The following is an 18,861-nucleotide window of genomic DNA, read 5'->3' as shown; positions in this document are numbered from 1 at the left end:
TCAGAAAGGCTGTACAAAATACCATAGTCTACTAAAAAGCAAACCAGGACACACGAATCCATCTGTTTGTAATTCCAAACACCTTTTCTGGGCCAAAAGGTTTCTCAGAGTGATATTCTCATTATTCATTCCAATGACACCCTTGGATTTCTTTTCTATTTCCCTACTGTTATCTTATTTTTCTAAGACACTGATAATAATTTCCATCACATAATATCACATGAAACCCCTCTATAGTGTGCATATAGTTGTTTGAGATGGTTCATTGTTCAAACAGCTTCACTTATTTTTTCCCATAAGGATGCTTAGCCAATCCTATAAGTTATTAACGAAATTCACAAAATACCAAGTTATTTAAATGATTTCTAACAAAGATTTCTGTCATATCAGAAGCTGAAGGTGAATTCTCAAAGGCAACTAGAGAGAAATTTGAAAAGTGTAATAAAAACTGACTTACGCTTTCTGTCTGCTTACCAACATGGTTTTACAGGGAGATCGAGGAGCTACAGGTGACAAAGGGAGAAAAGGAGAAAAAGGTGATGTGGGTGACCCTGGTTTATCTGGAGAACCCGTGAGTAACTCAGGTTTATCATGGCTGTTTTCTTAAACCATGTAAAAACAAAGCTGAGTTGTGTGTTCTTCTTTCTATTTAACTACATATAATCTGAAATACTTAAGGAACTGAAACAATGAAAAACTTCAAAAGCAAAAAGACATTTCCTTGATTAATACCCCACTTATCGCACAGATGTGGTTTCTCTCTTCAGGAAGTTGTCATGATTTAACCCCAGCCAGCAACTAAATACCATGCAGCCACTCAGTCACCTACCCCCCAAGCCCTGGTGGGATGGGGAGGCGAATCAGATAAAAAAGAAAAAAAAAAACATAAACAAACAGAAGACTCGTGGGTGGACATAAAACAGTTTATAATTGAACCAAAGTACAATAATAATAATAATAATAATAATAATAATGAAAAAAACAAGTGATGCCCAATACAGTTGCTCAACACCTGCTGACCAGTGCCCAGCCCACCCCCAAGCAGTGATCGGCCCCTCCCAGCCAACTCCCCCCGGTTTGTGTACTGAGTGTGACATCCTATGCTATGGAATATCCCTTTGGCCACTTCGGGTCAGCTGTCCTGGCCATGTTCCCTGCAGTTCCTTCTGCAGCTCCTCACTGGCAGAGCATGGGAAACTGAAAAGTCCTTGACTTAGAGTGAGCGCCACTTAGCAACATCCAAAACATCAGCGTGTTGTCAGCATGATTCCCATAGTAAACCCAAAACACAGCAGTGAACCAGCTACTAAGAAGGAAATGAACTCTATCCCAGCTGAAACCAGGAGAGCAGTGAAGGACAATTGCCATGTTTCAAGACAAAACTATGCAATTCTATTCTATGGCTAGCAAATAACTATAGTTCAGACTTTCCCTCAAAGCTGATGAACAATGAGGAGAGTCAAAATGAAAACTTCTGCTGATGGGCAGGTCCCCAAAAGCACACAAGTAATATGTGGTGCTCTTTTGCTCTGAAATTTGCATACTATTAAGTAGGAATATATAAACTCCATTGCTGGGGGGGTGACACATATATATATATATACACTAACATATAAATAGTCCATATTTTAAAAATTCATTCTTGGCCTGCTACTGGCCCTATTAAAATCACACATGATGAAGCAGAATTCTCATCATTCCAGGGTGTCAGGCAGGTGCACAGTCTATTGAGAGAGGAAAACATGGTAGACAAGAAAGCTTTGCACAGATTCTCCCTTTCTAATGTAAACTGACAATCGGTGGTTGAGTGGGAGACTTGAGGTCATCCAATTCCCATATAACACCATCATCTTAGGAGGCTGCAGATACTGAATGCACAAGGTAGTATCACACAAACACCACTTTTTCTAGCCAAAGTTCCTATTGGCCAAATATTGTTCAAATAATGGTATTGATGAAGTCATATTCTGAATTACAATGTTACTAATTAATTGCAATGTTGAATTAACAATCACTGTTACAGGGCAAAACTGGACCAAAGGGAGAGCAAGGTCTAACAGTAAGCAAATTCCATTATTTAAATCCCCTTATGGCAAGATATAAACAATACTAGTTCAGATGAAACATATCCTGTTAATTATTTCGGATGGAGCTTTCTGACAAGAAGTGGTCTCAGTAATACTACAGCATGAAACCACTCAAAGATTTCTGATTTTTTCTCATCTACTTTCTACTGAAATGGAATTTAAAGTTCCTGGTAATTTTAGGCATTTTTCTGCTGTATGTTCTTTTACAGTTAGGGTTAGATGACTCAGGAGTGCACTTGCTGCAGGAGGGATTTTTTACAAGTATTTAAGAGTATAAAGAGAAAAGATCTTCAAACTTGTCATGGTCTGTCATGCTATGAACTTAATTATATTTCTGCTAAGTCTGAACTGCACTTGACCTAAATTCAGTAAAAGTATGTCAGTGACTACTACTAAGTTTTATGGAAGCTGAGCAGCAGTAGCAAAAGGTTGTATTTGAAAGACTGACTCAATGCCAAATGATTCCTGTCACGCACTTAAAAAAATATAACAAAGGATTGCTCTAATAACAAGAAACACTTTGTTCACAGAAAGTTTCACTTTTCTGAACAGACAGCTCTGAAGGCAGCAGCTGTTTTTTCTTTTTTCTGATGAAAGCTGGGTAACAGAGTGGGCCAGATACACCAGGGCTTCCAACTCCCAATTCCATTCTGTGTTAGTGCTCTGTCATACATCGGCTCACTACAAGCAATATAATTCCTAAAGCTGGGTCTGTTTCTCCACTCCCAATACATTTAAAATGGATATCATATTATTCAGATACTAAATTATGAATGATTTTCAGTTTTAATGAGAATCAGTTAATCACAAAACATTTTTACAATAACAGTAGTTAATTGTTTTAGATAAAGATGTTTCTGTGTTGTCAAGTTAATGATTGTTATATGCATATGAAACAGTTCAGTGTAAAATGTGGGACTCATTCCCTGTTTGGAAGGTCAGGTTTGAAAGTTAAACAGTAAGATTTTTCTAAGTTCCTGTAGGACACAAATATTAACTATAAACAAAATATTTGTTAGTGTCAATATTATGCATTACTTGAAAGAGGCAAAGTTGTAAAATAATTTCATATTTAATTCTTTTCATATCCAGAGAGAAGATATAATTAAATTAATTAAAGAGATATGTGGTAAGTACTCAGGAAATCTTTACGTTCAGGTTCTGTATTTTCTTTATTACATTTACATTCTTCTGCTTTCCAAAAGGATACCACCTCAAGTCATTGTGATCTGGGTTTTTTTATTTTTCCTTTGCAGGTTGCGGTATTAAATGTAAGGAAATTCCTATGGAGCTTGTGTTTGTGATTGACAGCTCTGAGAGTGTGGGACCAGAAAATTTTGAGATTGTCAAAGACTTTGTAACCGCTTTAGTAGACAGAGTAACTGTAGGCAGAAATGCTACTAGAATTGGCCTTGTGTTATACAGTTTAGAAGTTCAACTAGAATTTGGTCTCAACAAATATACAACTCGACAGGATGTTAAGCAAGCAATTAGAAAAATGCAATACATGGGAGAAGGCACTTACACAGGAACTGCAATCCGTAAAGCAACCCAGGAGGGATTCCTCAGTGCTCGAGCAGGAGTGCGGAAAGTAGCTCTTGTGCTGACAGACGGCCAAGCAGACAAGAGAGAAGCTGTAAAACTAGACACTGTCGTTCGAGAGGCTCACGCAGCAAACATCGAAATGTACGCAATAGGAATTGTAAACACTTCAGACCCAACACAGGCTGAGTTTGTGCGTGAGCTCAATCTGATTGCTTCAGATCCAGACACAGAACACATGTTTCTCATTGATGACTTCAACACCCTTCCAGGTGCGTTCATTGAAGTTATGCATTGTACCTGATGCTTCTCAGCATGGTGGGGGGACAGTACTATCTTTATGGATATGTCAAGTTTTGATGCTGATCAGGATTAGTTACAAGGTGCAAAGTCATAGGAACCTAGAGATTCACTTCTTTTAAGGAATCACATTATAGGGCAATGATTCAACACGCCAACAGGGGGATGTCACCCAGTCTAGGAAAACAACTGCTTAAACTGGTTTTCTAGGCTGAATAAGTGCTCATGCATTGCACATCTGCTGGACTGTAAGTCAGAATGAAACCCACTGTCATAAATTCTGCTTGTTCACTTCCCTTTTTCATTTGGTTGTTCACATCAGCAAGGTAAGAAGTTATTTTCCCATAACCAACTAGTAGTTGTTACTATCCTTGGACGAACACCTTTAAATAAGTTCATTGTATTTTGTACCATGTAGAGGACTTACATGCTGGCAAATTTGTGACCAAAAAAAGTTATAGTGCAGAGAGTCTGAAACAATCTTCTTAGAGACATATAAACAATCCAAAGGAGTACTGGATTACATGTGTATTACTGATGTGTATAAATAGTCCATATTTTAAAAATTCATTGAATTTCTCAGTATGATGTTTTTTACTTCCTTTTTTTTAAACAGCTCTGGAGTCCAAATTAGTAAACCAATTTTGTGAAGATGAACATGGTACCTTAATATACAACCGTAATGGAAATGGTGCAAGTATAAGTGGTTCATATTTCCATTCAGTATCTCCAAGTTCTTTATATTACACACTTCAGAACCACCATGTTAATAGACAACCACTTTCAGCACAGACACCTGGAGTATCTACAGTAGAAAGTCCTCTCAGTCTTGGTGATCTTCCTCATCCATTACCTCCGGTATGAAAATTCAGCAGACTTCAATGAGCAGAAGTTTAAAATATATATCCCTCTGTGCTGCCTGATGTAGTATGTAACCTTCACCTTACTTTTCTGCCAGACAGGTACTGTAATAGCTCCTTTAACTTGGTATGCTCAGAGCTGGTGGTTCTGAGTAAGAGTTCTGATGTTGCATGCAGGCTATAATTTATAATATAATATATAATTTATAATTGCTATAGTTTATTCCTGATACTGTTACAAGAATTATCATTCCTTTGTTTAATGCAGGAATATTTGTGCCACAGTGTGAAACTACATTATTAAAAAGCAATTACACTGTTTTTGTGTAATTAAGTCTAAGAATTGAACTCAATTGTAGATTATCATTTTAAGTTTATAAATAAAACTCTGTAAAGGTCAACTAAAAAAATATATATATATCATATTTAGGTATGACATCTTTCCTGGTAAACCAACCAGGTGAATTTAAAATTCTGGTTTTTAACACTGAAGTGTTAAAATGGAAAGGAATAACATTAGAAAATCTCTGAGTCATGGAGGGCTCGTTAATTTTTAAACACTTCACAGTATCTGGAAAACAAAGAAAATCAACTGCTTATTTCAGACCAAATTACCTCCTGTGGTAGTATATGAAGCCTATGAAGAGGAACGAGAGGAGAAACAGTTACCCTTCCTAACAGCAGACACTAGAGGTATTTTTATCATCATTCATTTCTTCATCTTCTTTTATGGCTGATCAAAAATCAAAGTCTCATTCTGTTTCTTTTCAGCTGCAGCTGTGGTACCATTATTGCCATCTAAACAATCACCATCCAATAAAGTGATGACATCACCTCTTTCAACTGCAGGACTCACACCAAGACCAGGTTATAGATCATAACTAGTTTTTCATTTTGTTCCCTCTTATCCTGATACTAACTTTTAATAAGGCTTTAAATCAGAGTAATTTTGTTCTACTCTCTGAAGATGTTGTGAGTCCGTGATGTGGAAGAGAATCCATTTCAGGATTTTATAACAGATCTAGTTGCTGTTCTCGTCTTCCCAAGTTCCAAATCCCACTGCTCCACTTATGGCAAAAGCAAGGTTGTCTGAGAGGAGCTCATAAATGGCATCAAAAAGAGAACATAATGCTCACTGAGGTGGGCCAGTGAGCAGGTAATATGTCAGCCAAGAAGGGGCAGTCTATGGAGATAGGAGGCTTCATTAAAGATAATGATTTCAGAATTGGACAGAAAAAATAGCTTTCTCTTTCAGAGGAGAGGAGAAAAAGGAAAAAACTGTGTTTAGTCATTTGAAGAAAAGTATGATAATTAGCTGACTGCTCAAAGGATTGATTCTTCTCATTGATTTTTTGGACATGAAATGTCCAAATGTATTTTGTTCATCATTTGGGGGATTTTGAGTTCCAGTAATAGTTTATTATGATGGGAGCAACAGAAAAGAGCTTCCTGGGAACACTGGCATGGTTTATCTGGTCCCTGGCAATAACTTTTTTTTTTCCCGCCCAAAAAAGTGACAAGATACGAGTTGAGAAAGACAAAATATTGGTGTCACAACATTAAACTTAACAGAAAATTGCTTTCTATCTAATGGTATTATTAGAGTGAGACTAGATTAGTATGTCACAGTCCTCTTATGCATATCTGTAGGAGTCACTAGACCAACAGGCTTTACATTCAAACGTATGTACATAAGTACTACCATTGTATTAGATAAGTAACACAAATATCTTACGAAAGCAAGACTAAAGTTTTATATTCTTCTCACTGTTTTATTGTCTCTTCTTCCAACCACAAAAAGAACTAACATGCAGCAGAAGGACGATGGTCATGCTTATGATTTGAAAACAGCATATGCAACTACCTTACAGCTCTTAGGCTTACAATTTCAGGTTGCTCACAAGACTGGTTACACTTAATTAGATTTCAAAAAATAGATTTCAAAATTATCGTATTCGTATTCTTTGCTCTTTTGGTATGTAGAGCCATAATACTATTATTTCTGGAATTACTAGAACCATGCCAGTAAAGGAATAGTTTAATTGACCTACTAAGATGCACTTTTAACTTGCCTTCAATACTAACATCTTTACAACTAAGAGTGAATCTTAAACTCTTGTATAACATTACCAGGAAAAAAAAAAACAAAATCAGAGTTTAGAAGGTAAAATCTATGCAATACAATTGACTGCTACAAACTGAATTGTTTCTATTCCTCTTTTTCCTTTATTTTAGAAAGTATCCTGGACCTCCGATGCAAGTTAAGGTTGGATCAAGGGCCATGCCGTGTTTATATGATAAAATGGTATTATGATAAACAAGCCAATGCCTGTGCTCAGTTTTGGTACGGTGGCTGCGATGGAAATGCAAACCGCTTTGAGAGTGAAGAGCAATGTAGAAAGGCTTGTGTATTTTCTTCTGGAGGTAGGAATTCATCTCTACATTAAAAGTGAGCAGGTTGAAACTATTGATTGTTTGACTTTGTTATTAATTATCCAGCCTGGTACGTAAAATCAAACCAACTAATTTATAGAATGGTAACTTTGTGAAGTCATATGTGCACTAACTAAAAAAAAAGTCTACCTATGCAAGCATACTTTAATTCTTTTTGCATATAGTATATGATGTAGTGCTTATGTAACAAAATAGCAAATTTTCAGCAGTATCAAGAGTACAAAAATTCTTTTTTACTAATTTATATTAAGACCAGTATAGCATTTGCCATAGCAATTGCCCTTCCTTCACCTAGGTCTTTAAATACTAACGTTGTATAATCATTAACTATACTTCACTTTAAATTACATATATGGCTTTGGAAGCAATCGTTGGTCATTAAAATTATGTCATTTCTTTTCTCTCTGTTACAGAAACCTGATATTTGCCAAGAATTGTGCAATGAAGACTTCACTTCTTTTAAGCAAAACCATTCTCACAAATATTTTAAGATATCAAGCATATTTCCAAATTACATGCAGAGTACTACTCAGTACAGACAAATACAGCAAATCCATCAACTTATCGCCTGTGTGCTCTCTGGGTCACAAGACAGGGAGGTGGCTAAATTACACACGTTTCCTAACCATATCACAGTTACTTTAATCCTTTTTTCAGTAAACTCTCCTCAGTTTTCATTAGCTAGCCAAGATCCATGACATCCACAGATTCCTATGAGTGAATATACCAATATCTGGCCTCGCTAACTTGGGTTAGTTCATGTCTAAAGTGGTGCTTGTTATGTGTTCCTCTTCTGAAAGCCAACCCTAATTTTTAAATGCATTTTAATATTTTCATCTTCCTTAATTAACTATTTAAACTTTTGTTGAGAACATTAAACGCAGCATAGTTTATTGGCTGCCACTGTGATATTGTTTTTTACATTTACATCTGCGTGTATATGTTGCATTTCCTATTACTTAACATACTTGAAAGCTTGTTTCTAATAAAGCATTTCTTGTTTTAGTGCCAGGAGAGAAAATGGATAATGGTATCTTTACAGGACTAAAAACTTAACCTAGCTAAATTACACTGCACTTACCTCCTCATGTGCTTCTGACAATGGATTTCTACCACAGCCCCTAACAAGCCCCAACACCCCAGATTAGGCATTCCTGTGTATGAAACTCGATGATCACTTTTGGTTGGGTTTGTGTTTTTCTCTTTTTCACTGAGCAAATGGTAACATCAAACATATCAACAAAAATGGAGCTTGGCCTCAAGCCAAACACTCTCCATCCTTTCTGCTTCCAGAGCCCTTGGTCCATGTCCCGCCAGGGGCACAAGCACTTCCCACCTTTACTCACTTTACTTCATCCAGTTTGTGTCAACTTCCAGATGGGTGCAATGGACTCCTCACCAACCCAGGGACCAGCTCCAGGGAAAGAACTGTCAAAAGGACGAGTTTCTTCCTACGATTCCTACTTATTTCGAGTAATTTGTTTATTTTAAAGTGGTAGGGTACTGCAATTAAAATTGGCTACATATGATTTTCAAGTCACTCCAAATTAAAAATGACGCATCCCATCTGTTTTAAAATTAAACCAAAACCACCAAACTCACACCCCACAGGCTGTACTTTGCCGACAACGCGAGGATTTCACACGGTTTAGGTTTTAGCGCCTCAGCAGGGCTGGGGGCGAGGCCGAAGGGGGCGGAAGGGCGCGCGCGCGCTACCCACGTGCGGCGCCGCAGCCAATCCCGGCCGCCGCGGGGGCGCGAGACACAAACACTCCACACCCCTTCCCGCTCCGTTGCCGGGGCAGCGCGTGGCTCGGCGGGGCGCGCGGCGGCCATGAGCGGGGTGCTGGACGTGCTGTGGGAGGACAGGGATGTCCGCTTCGACATCTCCCCGCAGTAAGTGGCCCGGCCCGGCCTGGCCCATCCCGGCCCGGCCTGGCCCATCCCGGCCCCTTCCTGCCCGCAGCGGTGCTCTCGGGCCCGCCCGGGGCCGGTCATCGACGGGTCTCCGCGCGTTGAGGCCGGCCGCCATCAGGGGCGCGGTGGATGCCGGGAATGCCTCCGTGTGGCGGCGCGGGGGGGGCGAGGGGGGGCGGGTGTTCGGAGCGGGCGGCCGGGGAGTTTGGGGAGGTGGGAACTGGTCACCGTTTCCAGTGTGTACGAAGAAAACAAACAAACCAAAAGTTTGGACTGAGGAAACGGTGTGCTTTTCCCAGCCGAGCTTTTCTGGCACTGGGAAGAGGGCTAGAACGGAGTGAATGTGTCTGAGGGAACAGTGGCGCTCGCTGGTTACCAGGACTCGGTGTCCCTGCCGTGGCGTTGGCATCCCGAACTCAGGGAATGGGGCGCTGGCTCTGCAGTATCTCACGAAATTCCCCTTCTAATAATACATTTCGTTTCTGCCCTGCAGTCAAACTGAAGAGTTTTTGGCTGTTTTTCACAATGCGATAAAAATACAGAAGAAATTTACACTACATCTGTTGTTATTTAATTAAATGGTTAGACCAGTTAAATAAAGCAAAATAATAATAATATAAACAACAAACAAAAAAATCCCACAAACAAAACAAACAAAAAAAAAAACCACAAAAAAATCAAACCTCGTCCTCTGTGGAAAATTCTGAGCGTTTCATGTGTCCTTATATATCTTTCTTTTGCTGTCATCTATTATTTCATGAGTCTAGTTCCACTTCTTATGACCGAAAAGTACATCAGGAGGTAACAAGCTCTATCCTCTAAAAGTTCTGTCAGTGCAAGTTGGTTTTTTTTTGCTTTCTCATTTCCACACACTTTCTCGCTATTTTAGGGCGTATTTTGCTTGGTCACACTTGCTATGTAATTATTTATGTACTGTTATAATTTAATAGTAGAGGTATTACTGTTTTTCGTCTGTGAGATGTAATGATCATTGCAAGTATATAAAGTTGATTTGTGTGTATATGTGCATGACTGGATTTTTCATTGCGTCATGCACTGAGCAGAAAACGGAGAAAGTGAAGTAGGGAAATAGAAATAGCCTTATTTTTGGAGGGTTATTTTTCATCAGGTAATTTCTTTTTTCTCTTTTAGACAAATGAAAATGAGACCTGGAGAGGTCCTTATAGACTGCTTAGAGTCTGTTGAAGATACCAAAGGAAACAATGGAGACAGAGGTAACTCCAAACTCAGGGAAATTGTAAACTTTCTACTTTTTAACATGTGCAGGTTCATGGAAACCTGTCAGCTTTCCACTGAACTCAGTATCAATGCTCTGTTGCATAGAATAGATCCTGCTTATTTCACAGATCTGTCTTGGAGTGTTTTCAGATAGGATTTCTTGTTCAGAGTTATAGGAAGATGATAGTCTTGTCTCGGAATTTGCTTAGAATTGAAAGCCTTGTAAGAATAATCCATTTATAAACAGTGTGGTGATCTTCTGCTGTAATCCTCTTTAAGGCTTAATTTTCCCCTCCCTGGGTTAAACTGAATCAGTAAGGAATATGTAGTGGGCAAGGGCACAAAGCTACCAGTGTGCTGAGATGACCCTTCCTAGGTTGGATGTGCTGCTCCACAGGGTACAGAATGGAGTAAATTTGCATATGATATAAAGGGGTGAGGTTATTCCTGAAGGCAGCTGTGATAGTTAACTCACTGCCTTCCCCTCCTCTCCCCCAGAGCAATTCTGCACTGAGTGTGTCTGCATTTTTACTATGAGCATGTAAATTGAAATCAGTAAGTGTTCTTGGGTTAGTTTTGAGGAATATTGGTATATATTACAGGTTGTTTCATTTGTTCCTTGATGGATTTTCTCTCCTAGCATTTAAAAAAAAAAAGGCGTTTAGTGATTTTTCTGGTGGGTTGTTCTGTGCTTTTCTTCTTTTTCCTATCAAGGGAAAAGAGTATCCTGGTGTTTCAAAGCTAGAGGTAAATATATGTCACAGAACAGAACATTTAATTTAATAGAAGTTATTCAGATTTTAAAATGTCTCCACTCTATATCTCCAGGTAAACTGCTTGTGACAAATTTGCGGATCATATGGCGCTCCTTGTCCTTGCCCAGAGTCAATCTCTGTGAGTATCATCTCTGGTTTCCTTTGTGGTGGCATGCTATTCCTTCACAAAATATTGATTCCAGTACAGAATAGTAAAGTAAAAAAGTGAAGCACTCTGTTGCTCTCTAAAGTCTGAAATAAACTGTTACTAATTAATTTATTTATAACATAGGAACTGAGATAATAATTCATTGCAAAATAGTAATATTCAATGTTAATTTCTCAGAACAGAAGTTGAAGAGTAATTCAGACGTATTTTTCATTTGGTCTATGTGGGATTAATTTGTTTTTCTAGAAAGAACCAAGAGTTTGAGTTTCTTCACATATTGCTTTACTTGTAGCTCTTGTTGCCACCTGTTTATTCACATTCTGTATTTTCTTATTTATTCCCCACAAGTACCAGCCTTTCCAGTTTTACTGTTGTAAGCTCTGAATTTTAACTGTATGAGTAGCTAGTGAGTCTACTTGTATTTAATTTAATGTGCTGAAACAGGGACAGGATGCAACTACTTTGTACCTAAATTATTTCCAGTGCTCAGTGTGGAATCATTTTCTTTGGAAATATTCAAAACTTGATTAGACAGTACCCCAAGCAGCCAGACAGAGTTGGTCCTGCTTTTGACTGGATAACCTCCCAAGGTCCTTTCCAGCTTACATTAGTCTTCAGTTTTGTAATAAGGGCCCAGACCATCAACCACAAGGTGTAATTCTCACAAATAGCAACCAAAGCTGTTTACAGAATTCAGTATTGTATTTCGTAATTTTGACTATTATTTTTCTTGTTCTCAAAATAATTGTTTCTTTCTCCCCTACCTTCTAAGCTGTGGGTTACAACTGCGTTATAAATATAACTACAAGAACTGCCAACTCAGTAAGTTTCAAAAAATACTTTTTAAAAAAATAAAACAAGCTATAATTAGTTATTTATACTTACTGCAGTATATCAACAATAATCTGAAAGTTTACTTGCACTAACAGTAATAGAATAGTAATGAAAGTTGACTTTTAAAAGTTGAGTGTTTCACCTTTCTATAGGAGGGTGGTTTAGTTTTTTCTAAGGGAGTAAAACTCATGTAATCACACTGTTTGGTGATTCTTCTTCCCTCTGGATAAGTCAAGCATATGTTGGCTTATTTTGTCTAAATTTAACAAAGGTCTGTAGTGGCACTAATTTTGTGCAAGAAAGCTCTCAAATACACAGCCTGCGAAACTATTTGTTTGGCTTGCTGCAAAGACCAGCAGGGAGATTATGTAGATTCCCTAGGCAGCCACATGATAACAAAACCAAAAATACTGTTTCAGTCATGATATTGCAAATGCATAGCAGGACTTAGTTAGTCCTAGCATTGGTGGAACTGCTAGTTTCTCAAACAAAACCTGAGTTCTGTTGAGGACATCAGTAGATCAATGGTAGAATCAGGATTAGACCTGAATATACACTATTTAAAACAATAATTTAGAAAATATCTGAGGATTATTTATTGCTTGTACAGTTGAGCTGCTATATGGACAAAATGTAAAATTTTGTTTTTTCCTCACAGAAATTACGAGGGCAGACAGAAGCTCTGTATATATTGACTAAATGTAACAACACCCGGTTTGAGTTCATATTCACCAATGTTGTTCCTGGGAGTCCCAGACTCTTCACTTCAGTCATTGCCGTACACAGGTAGCAAACTTAGAATAGTGTTTGATCAATGAATCAGATATCAGGCATTACAGCTGCTGATGGACACAGTATGTAACTGCCCATATTTAACATTCAGAAAACTTTCCCAAAAGAGAACAATCTCTGTAAGGAAGAGAGAGAACAATCACAGATTTTAATAGGTAACTGTACATAATGAAAACTGATGTGTATTCATACCAGTTACTGATCACAGTTTATGCACCTTGTGTGTATAAACTATCTGAACAAATAAAAGTATAAAGGAGCTAATTTCAGTGTGCATTTTCTACCTACAATTTCTGTCTATAATAATTTCCCATAATTTTGGACCATGTAATGGAAATGAAGAGTTAAATCCTGGTCAGAACTCGATCTGACCACAAAACAGTGTACACTTCCCACCTAAAGATAAGTCATCTGAATGAATGTGTGCATAATACATCACCATAGGTTTCCATTTATGAGCTGTGGAATACTGACTTATGTATGATGGATGTTTGTGACTTAACCAGCACTGAAAAATAAAGGATTCTTAATGTCTGTGCTATGCATAGCATGGGACCCAGAGGATATACTTTGCAATAGAGTCCAGGAGATGACAATCTTAAGGAAAACTATTTTAAGGAAAAGGAAGAAACAGTATAGAAATGAACAATATAGAAGATCAAAAGAGTTGTTAAAACCCCCTTTAATTTCATTAAGGAGAGCTGAAAAATAATGGATTATATCGACTAAGTTTTAATAATACTCTCACCTGTGTGCAATGAGGGGATAAGAAAAGTTTGAAATATAGAACATTTCATATCTGTGCTGAAACAGAGTAAAGATAATAGAAAACACTGAATTGTAATGTGTATTTTTGATTTTTTGCAGAGCTTATGAAACTTCTAAAATGTATCGTGATCTGAAGCTGAGAAGTGCATTGATTCAAAACAAGCAACTGAGATTGTTACCGCAAGAACAAATATATGATAAAGTCAATGGAGTTTGGAATTTGTCAAGTGACCAGGTACAGTGAAAAATCAGGCTGCATTGACTACAGAAAAGTTAAAATGTTTCAGCTTTATGTAGCAATTGTAGTTTTGTACCCCCAAAGGAATTACCCTTAATTCAGTTCATCAGCTGATGCCTGCAGAGAAACTGATCCCATATATTTGCTACTCGGTACAACAGCATCTCTCTTTGGCAACCTGAATTCTGTATGACTTGGCTAATATGCATTGAACTAGATATAAAGTTCCTGTTAAAAAGGAACTTAAGTCTAATGCTGTGTATGATCCTGAAAGAAAATAATGTTTCCAAAGTGCTCTGCTGATATTTGTATGTTTACATGCAGCTTTGACTAAACAGTATTAAGACTATGTTGTCTTCTGATTATTGGAAATCAAAAATAATGGAATAGGATTCTTTGTCTTAAAACAAGAAAAAATAAAGACTTTAAGATAAAAATAGGAAACATTATTTTACAGGGCATTAGTTGCAAGTATTTCCCAGAGCCATGAAACAAAACAGGAGCTGATATTTCTGTCTGTGCAGTTTTAGTCCAGAATGGAAATATGATCCATCCTGACAAGCTAAAAAGTTCTTTCCTCTACATTCCGTTGGCACAGATCTCCTCAATTACCCAAGTGTAACCCGCGTGCCATTGTACTTACGCTATACCCCAGTTCCAGATCTGTACAGTTAAGAATGCTCTCAGATGCTTCATGTATTCCCAGGAGGTTGGCTGTGCTGTGATTTGATCCTGCTTTGCTGCAGTAGTAGGTACTCCCAGCTATTTTCACTACTCAGGTTCTGTATCCTTTAAAGATTGGATCTTGCTTCCTTGCAATCCATAGATTTTGGTAGGAAAGAATCAGACTTTCATTGAATTAAATATGAAGTTATACTTTGCTTTTGTTTGAATGGATAGCAGTAATCATCATGTTTGGAAAAAAAGGCTCTGTACTTAAAAGCAGTTCTAACATACCTTTTCTTTAATAGGGAAATTTGGGAACATTTTTTATTACTAATGTGAGAATAGTTTGGCATGCAAATATGAATGACAGCTTTAATGTCAGCATACCGTATCTACAAATTGTAAGTATCTTAAAACAACCATTCTCATAATGAAATGGTATCTGTTCAAGTCTTCAGTTAAAACTCCCTGTGCACCAAAGTTAATATTTCATATCCCACATTTAGGGAGTAATTTAGTCTTACCAGCATCAACCACAGGGTCGATTTTCTTTTCTGTCCAGATTAGCTGGGGGCTTTCATGGGCAGGCACAGATGTTGAAAATGGCTTGTATTTCAAATTTTTGAAGTATTTATTGTGGTGCTTCATACCACCTACATACACTGGGATTAATGATCTGTGAATCTGATCTTCAGAAATTTACTGTTACCACTTCTGATAAAACATTTTTCCCTGAGGTTTCAGGGGTTCAGATTTGTAATGGTAAATGGGAGGGAATGCTGGTAGCCAAGCTTCCAGAACCAGTAACTGTAGCTAGTACAGTGTAAAAAAAAAAACAAACAAAAAACCAAACAAACAAACAAAAAAAACCAAAAACAAAACAGAAGAGATATTTATCAAGTAATTACAGAATTTTTTAACAGAAAGTTTTTTACCTCTTTACCATTAGCGTTCAATAAAAATGAGAGACTCAAAGTTTGGCTTGGCACTTGTGATAGAGAGTTCTCAGCAGGTAAGAAGCTTTAAAAGCCTTTTTTTATTGATGACATTTTTATATACAATATTTCTCTAATTCTGAAATGTTATGGGACTACTTTTAAGGTACTTAGAGTGTTCCTTCTGTGGGGCCTTTTGAAAAACTTTTAAAAATTTCTCTTCGCACTGCTTAAAATACCTGTGTGTTAGGGTCAGTATGGCTATTGTGAGTTATGATTTCTCTAAGCAAAACAGTAATAGGCCAGCATGACTAGTTAATAACTGTTAAATACACAACCTTCTGAAAGATTATCTTTGGGATCTAATTAATTCTATACTTAATTAAGACCACTCTTTTAAATATTTTTTCCTTGTATCTGTGTATCTGAAAGCTTCTTTAATAATAACATCAAGACCTAACAGACTAACCATCTGCTGAGTAGCTAGAAACAAATCATTAATATCACTTCTGAATTTGTCTCATCCTTATTTGCTTGTGTTTTTCTGTATAAGAAGTTTGTTCCCCTTTTATATAATGGGCTAAGAGTTAAAAGCTAATTTAGTTCATAGAGAAATATTGTAATTTCTTTTATTTAATCCATGATCCAAGTGGCAGAATGAAAAAAAGATCACACAAAAATACATTATTTTCAGCAGGCTGAAAATTGCTATCATTAAACTGGAAATCACTATCAAAGAGAAAAAGTTCTTTAAATAATAAGCAATACTAATAAACAGATGTTGTCTTTTTTTCTGTGTTACATAGAGTGGAGGATATGTACTTGGTTTTAAAATAGACCCTGTGGAGAAACTGCAAGAGGCAGTGAAAGAGATTAATTCACTTCACAAAGTTTATTCAGCTAACCCTATATTTGGAGTGGATTATGAAATGGAAGAAAAGGTACTCAATTTATTTAAAATTAGGTACAATACTTTCTTAAGAGTAATAAAAATGTATTAAACATATTAGATATGTGGATTTACTTACTACAGTGTTTTAATTTGTAGCCTCAACCTCTTGAAGACGTAACAGTGGAGCAGGTTCAAGATGATGTGGAAATAGAAGCTGATGAACATACAGATGCTTTTGTGGTAAGTGGCTCCACAGAAAACAAAAAAATAAAATAATTCTTGCTTGGTTATTCAAATTTAAGCAATGTACAGCTGTGATCCTCTGTTAAAGATACGCTGCAACTGTAATTTCTATATTTAAACACATGTACATGCCTTTTATTAAATATCCCTATTATTACAGGAATTTATTCTCTGTATGAATTTTTAACTTTAGAAGAAACTATTATTCAAAATAAATACTAGTAGATATTTAAAGGAATAGTTTTATGTAGTTTCTCAACACATTAAAATCAGGAATAGCTTGAAAATCAGCAGTGTAATATGATCAGATACATTATATGAAAACAAGTCTTCCTTCTCTTGGAGCAGATTAATAGATGGTGATATCTGTACACTCGATATTCATCTAAAATTCAAACTTAAAAGTTTTTTAGGAAGGCAGCAATAATTTTTTATTACTATATGTCCCAGTATTTAAGAATTTCCAGAGTTACTGTGCAACCCAATAACACCTGACTGCATGATTGACTGTACAGGTAGACTGCACAAATTTTCAAGTATTAGCCTTGACACATTGACAATTGACATGTTTTCTTACTAATCTTTGAAATTTGGTAAATTAGCAGGGCTAGCACCAATCTTAGTTCCACTGTTTTTAATTTTGCTGTCATTTACTAATGCAGATAAGTTCTTTGTCTTTTCCTTTCCCTCTTTCCTCACTTTTTGCCTTTTGTTTAATTTTTGCACATTTTTATTCAGTCTTCAACATATTTGAAGACACACGTCTTCTTTAAGTGAAGATCTGTTTGCTGTACTGGTGCCTTTGTCACCTGGATTAAATAATTGTGTTTTGTATATTCTCAAACAAAAACTAGAGGCTGTAAATTATTAGAAAGTGGTTGCTGTAGGAGACATAAATCACCCAGGACCCAAGGAGTGGCTACACTTGATGCTGTTCTGTAGGGTCTTGTGTGGCTTGAGAGCCAGCTGAGCAGGAAAATGCTTTCTTTCCTGCCCCTCACCAGTCCACAGGGGCAACTGAAGCAAGATTGGGCTCCTTTTGGTAAATAAGATCTAGAACCTGCTGGTCTAGAGATTTCTAGAGCTGTGGATATTTTCAGAGATCTGATATCCTGAACAGTTTGATTGTTAATTTCCACACACACAGGATGGGAAAAATGGTATCTCTTTCTCATATTTTCTAGTAGAAAAATTTGGTTAATAATTCAGTTGTACTGTGTTCATTTCTTAGATTGAGTATGATGTTAACTGATTTTGATATAAATTTAAAGCTAGTTTTTGAAATTGAATAATGAACGCTGCTGCACAGGAAGCAGAAAATACCAGGATGGTGTCAGTTTGTCTTCATATTTACATTTTCTCCCCTATAAAGTGTTTATCACTGTAACAAATGTAATATGAAAATGTTACCATTTAGAAATCTTTGTTTATTATGATGGAAAATTTAAAGATTGGCATTTAATGAAAAATGACATTATCACCAACTCCTGTTAGCACATTTCTGTATGTTATTTCAACATAGAATAAACTGTCATCTTGTTTACAAAACAAAAGTAAAAGCTGTAAGGACTTGATTGTTGCAGAAGACTTAATACAGTTTTGACCACAAAGAATTATTAGCAGATTCGGTTTTTAGGCTTCTTTTTTTTTCAAGGGTGCGAGTTCTTTTTTGCTTTCTTTTGCAGGCTTACTTTGCTGATGAAAACAAGGTAAGAACATCTTTCTTCATACTGTCAAATTTATGTTGTTAAAATGGGATGATGAAATTAAAAAGTACCTTCTGCTTTATTTTATTTTCTCTCATATCTCATGCATTCAAAAAAGCAACACGATCGGGAGCCTGTTTTTTCAGAGGAACTAGGACTTGCAGTAGAGAAGCTAAAGGACGGATTCACACTCCAAGGACTCTGGGAAGTAATGACCTGATTTAGATTGGCATGTGTTTGTTTCCTAAGCAGGAAAAGACTCTCAGTTCTTACTGGGCTTATGACACCTATAGAAGATAATTTAGAAATACTAGAATAGCAGAGAAAGAGTATGCCAAAGCTAAAGAGTGGGTGAATATTATATAATAAACCCTCGGGATATGTTATATATTATATATTATATATTATATATTATATATTATATATTATATATTATATATTATATATTATATATTATATATTAT

The 18,861-nt window shown here is 36.7% G+C and overlaps 2 protein-coding genes across 2 annotated transcripts in view; both read left to right on the top strand.

Annotated features, from left to right (window-relative positions):
• Window positions 1-7,777, top strand: part of COL28A1 (collagen type XXVIII alpha 1 chain) — a 32,657-nt gene extending 24,880 nt beyond the window's left edge. Inside the window, exons 28-36 of the mRNA XM_027636543.1 lie at window positions 491-571; window positions 2,024-2,059; window positions 3,180-3,216; window positions 3,344-3,901; window positions 4,546-4,787; window positions 5,395-5,482; window positions 5,561-5,656; window positions 7,025-7,213; window positions 7,657-7,777. Of these exons, the coding sequence (XP_027492344.1) occupies window positions 491-571; window positions 2,024-2,059; window positions 3,180-3,216; window positions 3,344-3,901; window positions 4,546-4,787; window positions 5,395-5,482; window positions 5,561-5,656; window positions 7,025-7,213; window positions 7,657-7,664 (1,335 nt within the window). The 3' untranslated portion in view covers window positions 7,665-7,777. The remainder of the gene's footprint in view (window positions 1-490; window positions 572-2,023; window positions 2,060-3,179; window positions 3,217-3,343; window positions 3,902-4,545; window positions 4,788-5,394; window positions 5,483-5,560; window positions 5,657-7,024; window positions 7,214-7,656) is intronic.
• A 1,251-nt stretch (window positions 7,778-9,028) lies between these two features.
• Window positions 9,029-18,796, top strand: BBS5 (Bardet-Biedl syndrome 5). The gene is made up of 12 exons (XM_027637016.1): window positions 9,029-9,139; window positions 10,313-10,395; window positions 11,228-11,293; window positions 12,096-12,145; window positions 12,816-12,943; window positions 13,817-13,952; window positions 14,927-15,022; window positions 15,571-15,633; window positions 16,363-16,497; window positions 16,605-16,688; window positions 18,377-18,400; window positions 18,516-18,796. The coding sequence occupies exons 1-12, from the start codon at window positions 9,078-9,080 to the stop codon at window positions 18,615-18,617; spliced, it is 1,029 nt and encodes a 342-aa protein (XP_027492817.1). The 5' UTR covers window positions 9,029-9,077; the 3' UTR covers window positions 18,618-18,796.
• The last annotated feature ends 65 nt before the right edge of the window (window positions 18,797-18,861 follow it).

Source organism: Corapipo altera, unplaced genomic scaffold (assembly GCF_003945725.1).
Source record: "Corapipo altera isolate COAL_440 unplaced genomic scaffold, ASM394572v1 45, whole genome shotgun sequence".
In the NCBI taxonomy this organism is placed as follows: Eukaryota; Metazoa; Chordata; class Aves; order Passeriformes; family Pipridae; genus Corapipo; species Corapipo altera.
Note: the sequence above shows the minus strand (reverse complement) of the source record. Positions and strands in the feature narration are given on the sequence as shown.